We start from the raw sequence: 8990 nt of genomic DNA, 5'->3' as shown, positions 1-8990 counted from the left end.
GAACTCTTCACGCTTCGGCAGCTACCATTGTCTGGCCATTTCAAACATGCCAGCATAGTTTAAATCGATGATATCACTAGCAACATCATTTCAAAACCATGCATACAATTCCGCTATCATCATGGAGACGGTGGACCCATCCTTCATGAACAAAATGTCATTCGGGCGTACCCACTCGGAGTTACCAACAGGGCCGATGCTAGGCGTAAAGCGAACTCTTTACGTTTCGGCCGCCAGTATCATTTGTCCATTTCAAACGTGTCAATATAGCTTCCATCGGTGCAACGACCAGCTGACATCATTCTAAAGCTGTTTAAAAAGGGCATCTCAAATATTCTAGCCTCGGTTAGCTTTTCACGGGCAGCACCACGGCCTACTGGGCACATAGCCAGGGCTTGCGTTCAGGCCTGAACAATACCCACACGCCTGTGAGCGAGAAACACGGTGTGCATGCGGCTAAATGTGTATGCCATGAAAGGTACCTTTACCTGAAGAATAAAGTCCAATGGTCACACATGACACGTGGAAAAGCGTACTTATTTAAACCAGCACACGATGTAACAAGAGTTACCAATAGGGCCGGTGATAGGCTTAAAACACAGCTCTTTGCGTATCGGCCGACAGCATGGTCTGTCCATATCAAACACTTTCTTAAAATGGTGTCGCTGATAGTTGCATCGATTGAAAGTAAATTGGCACGTTTGAAATGGGTGTATAACGCTGACGGCCCAAAAGGTAAAAATTACGATTATGCGCATCAACGGCCATACAATTGACTCGAAGTGGACTCACCTAAAAGACATTTTGTTCGGGAATAATTTCAAACACTTTGCAGTCGTTTCCAAACGCGGCAAAGCAACACCACGCATTGCAATTGGAGAGTTCATAGCAGACGGCCGGAAGGTAAATTAAAGAATTGGGCTGCAAATGTAATACAAAATCTGGCGTTGGCACCCGAAACATGGACGGAGGAACGTCTCAGAAAGTAAGGGAGCTCATAGTCATACTGTAGTCGATTCTTCCCATCCATTGTCATAACGTGAATGCTCTACATACATTCTCAGAGTGTCTAATGGTGAGGGTGCCATAACACTCACGGAACCCGCGTTTCAAGTCTAGGAGGAACCATTGCCGTCTAAACCATGTCAAAATGATGTCCACTACTGGTTGCACCGATGGACACTATTTTGGAATGTTTGTTGAAGACCGATAATGCCGGTAACCGAAAACGTTGAGCCAGTTCATGTCTTTTTCCGGCCCCATTGGTAGCTGAGTGTGGACATGCCTGAATGCGGTTTGTTCATGGATTACTTGGACTTTCTTGCAGTAGTTTCTTGAGAAAGTCTGCTGGGAAAGGTGGTTTTCTGCCATTATCAGGTTCCAGTGATACGAAACGAAGACCATAACTCGTGACACGTGACGTCATGAGCAGAAGGTAAACGCAGCCTATTTTTTCTTCATTTAGTTTCAAATGGCACAATAATGTAAACCACGAGTACATAGGTAGATGCACGTACACCATAGCAATCTCCCGGAACGTCGTGAGCAGCGGGAAAATACAGCCCGAAAAACGTGTCCCACTGATAGTTTTCAACTGATGACCGATTCATTCGTACCAGTGACGTCATCAGTGGGATGAAGGACACGTGTTATTACGAATACCCGCCTGGTTTTCAATGTTGCCATCATAAGTGGCTCGTGAATCCTTGTGATATTGTGAGAAGTAAAAGAAGTTCGTTTTTTACACTTCTACCAGTGACGTCATGAGTAGTACAATACTTTTCATTGAGATGATTTACGCAGCCTGGCAGCGACGTTTCGTCAGCTGATTAGCCGGCCCTCATTACAGACCTAAGCCGACGCTCTTCCCTCCGCAAACATTGTCGGCCGGAAGGTAAAGAACACTGATAAGCGGACATGGGTTATCAGTGGCTACCAGTGCTAAGTACTAAGGGCAGTAGTCACATTTCCAGTTTGAGACGGTGTTTTGGCCACCTTTCCCTGCTTTAGGAAGAAAGTGGGTCAAATTCAGAGAAAAAATCATTTTTTTGTGCATTTTGGGTGTAAATTAAGCCTTTTTCCCTGCTCAGTCACTTGGTCTATTGCATTCCTCTGCATCAGTGTTGTGCCCACACAGGCTTTACTGCTAGTTTTGTATTAAAATGGAGACCAATTCATGGTATTATACATGCTTTAACAAGTGCCATGTGCAACCAGAAATTGGCAGCAAAGCTCACATGTCTATATTTGTCATCACCTCTTCCCATCCTCGTGATTCCATACTCAGAACACAAGTCATTGGCATGTTTTTTTACCTGGCTACCAGTACTGTTGGTGATACATGTATGATTAGATCTGGGTTGTTTATTAATAATCTAATAATCTAATAAAGATTTGACAACATCCTGATGTGCCAAAATACACTCTGTACCTATACATGTGTTCCAATGTATGTACTTTGTCCTTATGGAAGGGTCAAATGACACTTGTACAGTCTTTTTAACAAAATTGTCACTAACTGGCAAGTGGAGACAGTGGAGAGTTTAGTCAAGAGTTTGGAGTTTCAATGCCAAAAATAATTAGCCTTCAATATACCAGCAGGTATTGTTTAGGTGTGGTAATAGAGACACATTAGTTGCATTGGGGAAACTTAATGATTAGAAGGTGTGCTGATGGTCATATTTCTTTGCAAAAGACAATCAACACTGCCCAACATTTTGTTCACTTTGGAATATGCCACACTAAGCATGTTTATTTCATTTTTGGCACCATTTTCATGGTATAAGCAGTTGGCCACCTTCAGGCATAAGATGGGATGCATCACAGCAAAGAGTCAACTCCATGCAGTGGGTTCAAATGTACATCCGGGTATGCCAGGTACCTATCTGGAGCATTTTTGTCATGATTTGATAGGTGTGGAATCTCTAAGGACTTCTGCCCTCCCAGGTTTTGTTTTGCAATTCAGTTGGTAGTCCCTGGTTTCATTTTGTCACTCTGTTGGTAGTCAAATACAGTGTGGCTATGTTTATCACCATTGAGAGAAACATGGGCTAACTTCAGGGGCGTAGTTTTTTTGCAGTAAGTAGGAGCTCCTCTCCCCTGCCCAACATGTGCTCTAGCCCCCCTTCAACTTTGAGAAGGAAGTAAGCCAAAGTTGGGAAAAATCAGTGCATTAAAGCATTTGAAGGTGCATGTTGTATCATTTCCCATTGCTCACTTCTCATCTCATTTTGGGGAACTATGCCCCATGTTAACTTATCTGAGCCATCCTTTACTTTTGAAAGCTGTGGCATATTGTGGTCAATTATTATTCATACCAATGTAAATGCCATCACATGAAAGGTTGTCACACATTGGCAGACTGGCCTAACATATAAAGGAGCTGGCATGACAGACAGGTGAGGTGTTTACAGGTGTAAAAACTATTTGGTGCAAATAGGACACTTGGCTTAGTTTTCACTGTTTGCTCATAGGCATTGAGAGCTTTCAGGTAGGGGGTTTCAACCTCAATCCCCCCCCCTTCCTCTACCTGAAAGTATAGAAAGTGACATCCCTGGCTGTAGTCATACCCATCCCTGGCTGTAGTCATACCCGTTTGTGGCCGCGTTTGATGAAAAATCAGATAAAGATTCAAGGGAAGAATTACGAGCTAGCGTCAACCGACAGCTGTCATTTAGCCTTACCCTTTGTGACTGGTTTTGATAAACACTGGTACAGTGCTGGCTCTAATAGAAAATTGCGAACTCCGCAACCTGTCAATGGCTGAAAGGTCAAACAATTACAAGTAAGCTCAGTTAGCTCAAATGCTAATGGTTCCTCACATACTGTGTTCATGTGGCGTTTTCCGGTGGTTTTAAGAAGAAGCATAGTTTTCTCCGTGAGGTTTCGGGTCACCGTGTGAGTGCTTCTTCAGGCGGTGGTTTATACCACCAACATACCCCAGGTGAGCTCTTCATCGGATAATGGTTAAAGGGAGTGTTCCCCACTTGTAATCAGTTTTAACTGAAATGGCCATATTGAAGATTATGCAGTGTGGTTCACAGTCCTGCCCTTCTTAAGACAAACTTCTCTAATTTCTGAGCTTCAGGCTGGTGGAGAGATGCAGAATATTTGATGGTCACCCAACTATCCATAATGTCATAACAATGCCATTCAAATCCTCCTATTTCATTGGCCATGTGACGATCAAGGCCAATAAAATGGCCGTCAGTTGGTTCTCCATCGATGTTGTACAAGGTACAATGACACAATCGAACAGTTCGCAGTGAGGAGCATAGCTACAAAATAGAGAAACTGTGTTGTCTTGGGCAGTTTTTTCCACTAAAAGGTATACTAATAGTTATAAGTGAGCTAATTTCGACTTATCTGCTGCTCGCTTCAATATCTTCAAATGTAAAACACTTTCAAACTCGTTTTTGAAGTAACGGTGTGGGCTGACGTTAGGAATATTATCACCGGCATGCTGTTCTCGGAAACAAAACAAAAACAAAAAAGTAACCTCGAATGCACCTTTTATTGATCTTTTCACTTCATGAACAATGTTTAGAACACGTAACAATTGAAGTTCATCTATGGGATTTAAGTGGTAGCTGACGCGATCTGGCCCAGTGCGCTGCCCCGGCTTGCTCGATGTAGGCACTGGTGTTGTGTATTCCTGATAGTTTTCTAGAACCGTGACATTGTTCGCTTCCTGGTGTGTTGCTGACGTCATCAAGGGTCTGGCGGTGCTTGTCAGTGTGGATGGTACAGCACCTACACGGTGCAGTCGATCTTGCGCCGTCATCAATCGTTTCGAGATCTAGCATGCGTCATCTGATCAATTCAGCGTCATCTGCTCGGATTGTTGAGATCTAGCACGCATTCTGAAAACGCTTCAAAACCGTCGAATCTGTTGTTTGCGCACACGAGTACACTGGCGTGACTGTGCGCGTCGATTCCCACTTTTGCCGTTCTGTTGCGATCGGTGGTTCTGATCACGTTTCACTCTGACGACCGTTGCCGGGTATGAACTTGGCTTCTTCGCGCGGTCCTGTGGTTTTTGTGCAAGTTGCAAATTTCGCGTCTCGCACGTTTAGACAATAGGACACATTTGCATGCACCGACGGCGCCCGGCCGGCCGGATCCAGTCTCACATCAAACACAGGGATTAACCCCGTTGGCTTAAGTGCACATCGAATGCCACCTGGCCAGCTGACACTTGCTCCGAGCCGTGACCGCATTTGTGCATGTTAGGCTTCCATAGATATAAGGTATGGCAATGTTCGGAGCTCGAGCGAGCATAGGCTCGGATCTGGTTTCATTTACATATTTTTTCTTCGCAGGATCTTCGTTTGAGCAAGTTTAGCAACCATCATTTATGCAAGAAAAGAACTAACCTGCGGCGTACCCGCTAGGTGTATCTTTTCATTGGAAATGGCCTTTACGTGTCATTCTTGTGGTGCCTCGTTTGTCAACTTGGAAGCACTCAATAGCCATACTCCGTTGTGTAATACGGGGGCCAGATTCTCGGTATGGTCATTCGAGAAAGTTGATAAACTTCTCACACTTATGGAAGATCGATATCGGGCGCTCGTGAACACGTATCCGAGACAGAAGGGGCCCTTTTGGATCAAAATAGACCGGGAGCTTGGCGTGGGCGCGGACCAGGCCCGCATAAAATGGAACGCCTTAGTTCAGAGCTACAGGAGGATAAAAGAGAAGGCCAGCAAGCGACCGAAAGGTGCTCGCAAGTGTAGCCGGTGGGATCACTTCGCAACGATGGACCGGATCTTAGCGTACAATCCTCGAATGACATCGAAGCGCCTCATTCGGTCGCGTGGGGGCGCCGGAGCTTTGGAGCCGCCATACGACCAGGACAGCGTCACGGACAGCGACGACTCTGTGAGTCGTGACAACCAGGTGTTCGAAAGCCGCACTCCGTGCGATCCCGTCGCCGATGGCATTGTATGGCCTGTCGAAAAGGTGGAAAGTTTTCTCAAGATTATGGTTAATCAGTACCGGGTGCTGGTCAACACGCTCCCAGGACAGAAGCGGATAGACTTTTGGCTCAACATTGCCCAGGAGCTCGGCGTCAGTGCGGACGACGCCCGCATCAAATGGAACTTATTGTGCCAAACTTACAAGAGGCTGAAGGACCAAGCCGCCAGGACGGGCGGGGATGCTCTGAACCATTGGGATCATTTTGAAGCGATGGAGCGGATCATAGGACAAAATTTGGATGCGTCGTCGACGCGTTTCATTCTATCAAACCAGAGTGCCCCGAATCGCCCTGACCTGTGGCGAGGATCGGACCAGACCGCTCAGGCTCGACCAGATCGAAAACAGGGAGAGAACGTCGATATGAGCAGCTATTTCGCACAGAGGATCGAAATAGAACGGCAACGGCTATCTCTGGACGAGCGACAGTGCGAGATTGATGAGAGAAGGATTGCTATGGTAGAAAAAAGTGTGGCAATGGAGGAGCGGCGGCTAGAACTTCTAAGCCAGCTTCTGTCCATTATGGCCAAGAAGAAAAACAGCTCAAATCTTGGCACTTTGATACCCCAACTTTTGTAAGCATGAATGAATGTGTTGAATGACAGCATGCATGAATGTGTCCGGTGTTTTTTTTTGTTTTGTCGGCCACGTTATTTGCCCTGTGTTTTACGTGGTGTTTCACCTCGACTTACTATTTCGGCCTGTTTACTTGCCTGGGAGAAATTGACAAGTAAGTAACCATGTGAACAAGGAGCCATTGTAACGTGCCCTTAATGCTCATTACATGCACAGCGGTCCACGCGCATCTCTGCGTCGTATTGGTTATGTCGTGAGCCATGACTGCTTTGTTCTCAGTGGCAAATAAACGTGCGTGTGACGAACCGCTAGAAGAGCTGTATTTTTCGGAGGAGGGTAAGCTTGTGAGGTATCTGCATAGTAGACGCTCCCGTCAAGGCAAGCAGAACTTCCAAGGACAAGCAAGGTTCAAAACACAGGTAACATGTGATCACACGTAGTACCGGCCCCTTTGGAGACAGCGGTTAAGTTTCATTGGAGCACGAGCGGTCGAGTGACTTCCGTGCTCTCGTCGGTCGGCAGGGGCCGGCTCTCTCCTCGGTGTCGGCAAGACTTTGCCATGGTCAGACCGTCGGGTTACGCAGGGCAGCTGTCTGTGTCTGCGGAAGACGGCACAATCAATTGCATTTTCCTGAACTACTCGTCCCCTACCTCATAACTCTACCTGAGCTTTTTACTCTGGCTTCACGCTCTGTGGGACCACAGCCGTCTGCCAAGTCTGGCTGGACTTAGCAATGGACTGCCAGCAGACGCATTTACCTACGTTCACAGGCTCGAATACCATGGGTCTATCGTATCTTCCAGCTCTGGCGGTCGTGGTCTCCAGTTTGTGTTTTTTGGGCGCGCGCTCTGCTTGGGCTGCAGGAGTAAGCTGGACGCTGGGACCATGGAGATGGTGCGGCGGTTTGCCAGGTGCTGTGCTGGTCTCGCTCGCACTCCTGTGGCATGTTTCTGATATAGCGATGTCTTGGCCTTTGGTACGGTAATGTGTCCGCCACTCTGACCTAGCTGGGGTCATCCACGTGCCGTATAGCATCATCTCATTCTCATGCTGTTCACGGCAGCTCTCGCCGCACCGTTATCCCTGTGGGCTTGATAGCCGTTGGGAGAGCTGCCTGGCCAGAAGTGGCCTTTTGATAACTGGGCCGCAGTCGCTCACTCCTCTATGAGTAATGACACGTCTGGCGAACACGACTTCAGCTTGCTGACCAGTCTGTGGCGCGGTTTCATTCAGGTGCTGGTTAAACGATGCTATGATGCGCGAACATTGGTTGCATTGACAGTAACCAACGCTTCAAGCTGGGCTTATGATCACAGATGGAAAGGACAGAGCAAGGTTAAACGAAACAAACATCAGGGCCATGACACGCACATCCTTTCCACTCACACTCGGTATATGTTTGCACCTGCGCGTGGTTTAACCAGTACCTCCTGATATACTGGAGGTCGATAACTCAGGAAAATAACTGAACTCATGCCGAGAAACCAGGAGCCGAAGGCCTTCTGACATAAAGCTCGTTCAGAAAGTCAGATTCTGTGAACCGACTGGAATGATCAGTTATCATAAGGGAGCTTCGTCATTTATGTAGTAGACTGCAGCCCCTATAATCCTTCGCGGACGACCTGGTACTTAATGAGCGTGGATGGGCTCTGGTAATGTTCTTTTTTTGCTCTGGAGCACGTGTCGCATACTTCCAGATATTTCCTACTGTCCTGGCATGCCAGGCCAGAAGGTCGGGTCGCGGGCTGCGTGCGTTAAAGATTGCACCAGAGCACGCCGCGCTTAGGTCGATCCTCACCTTCTTCCTCATTGTCTTAGCGACGTTGACACGGTCCCTCTCGCAAAGATGCCGTCGTGTCTCGCCTCGGTAGTTCAGGATTGACGCTAAGACCTCCGGCAGGCCACGTTTTCGGCAGGCCGTCCCGCCGTGATAGCTGTCCTCAGCTGCTCAGCCGCTGAGGAGATTTGTCCTTCGCTGTTGCCCCCGGCTCTCCGATGTCCGTTCATCATTGAACGGGGCCGCGTAGGCGGAGGCAGACCGACTTTCCTGCGTCGTGCGCGTTAGCGGCGCACACAACATCACGCTGGCGAAGGATCTCCCGCCCGGGCTTGGACGCGAGCACGAGGTGCATTTCAATCCATGGCAGACATTTGCAAAAATAGGAACATGTGTGTGTGTGTGAACGCTGCATGTGTGAACAATGTGGATGCGAATCGACGCTGGCGGCGGATTGACGGGTCAGTCAGAATGTGGGTAGTCCTCCGGCTAATCTCCTGAGAGGCGAATGCCAGCGCAATAACACGGCGAAGATTATCACGATAGCGATCCCGGACATAATGGTATCACGAGCGGCAGACCAGGCAGAACGGCCGCGTTCGCCGGACTCAGGGCCGCGATAGGTACGGTAGGTACGGCTGGAGCTGCAGCCAGCTCCGC

At 47.9% G+C, this 8990-nt stretch overlaps 1 protein-coding gene across 7 annotated transcripts; it reads left to right on the top strand.

Annotated features, from left to right (window-relative positions):
• Nucleotides 1-1860: 1860 nt before the first annotated feature.
• On the top strand, nt 1861-6857 carry LOC119108526 (uncharacterized). Of its 7 annotated transcripts, none has more exons than XM_037232103.1 (3): nt 1965-2017; nt 3859-3943; nt 5322-6857. In XM_037232103.1, the coding sequence occupies exon 3, from the start codon at nt 5413-5415 to the stop codon at nt 6553-6555; it is 1143 nt and encodes a 380-aa protein (XP_037087998.1). In that variant the 5' UTR covers nt 1965-2017; nt 3859-3943; nt 5322-5412; the 3' UTR covers nt 6556-6857. The 7 variants fall into 7 exon arrangements, with proteins under 7 accessions (XP_037088001.1, XP_037088003.1, XP_037088002.1 ...); XM_037232105.1 differs by having other exon boundaries at nt 1999-2017; nt 3862-3943; XM_037232104.1 differs by lacking the exon at nt 1965-2017 and adding an exon at nt 2099-2179.
• The last annotated feature ends 2133 nt before the right edge of the window (nt 6858-8990 follow it).

This window comes from Pollicipes pollicipes, unplaced genomic scaffold (assembly GCF_011947565.3).
Source record: "Pollicipes pollicipes isolate AB1234 unplaced genomic scaffold, Ppol_2.1 Scaffold_6686;HRSCAF=7923_pilon_pilon_pilon, whole genome shotgun sequence".
In the NCBI taxonomy this organism is placed as follows: domain Eukaryota; kingdom Metazoa; phylum Arthropoda; class Thecostraca; order Pollicipedomorpha; family Pollicipedidae; genus Pollicipes; species Pollicipes pollicipes.
This window is presented reverse-complemented; position numbering and strand designations above follow the sequence as displayed.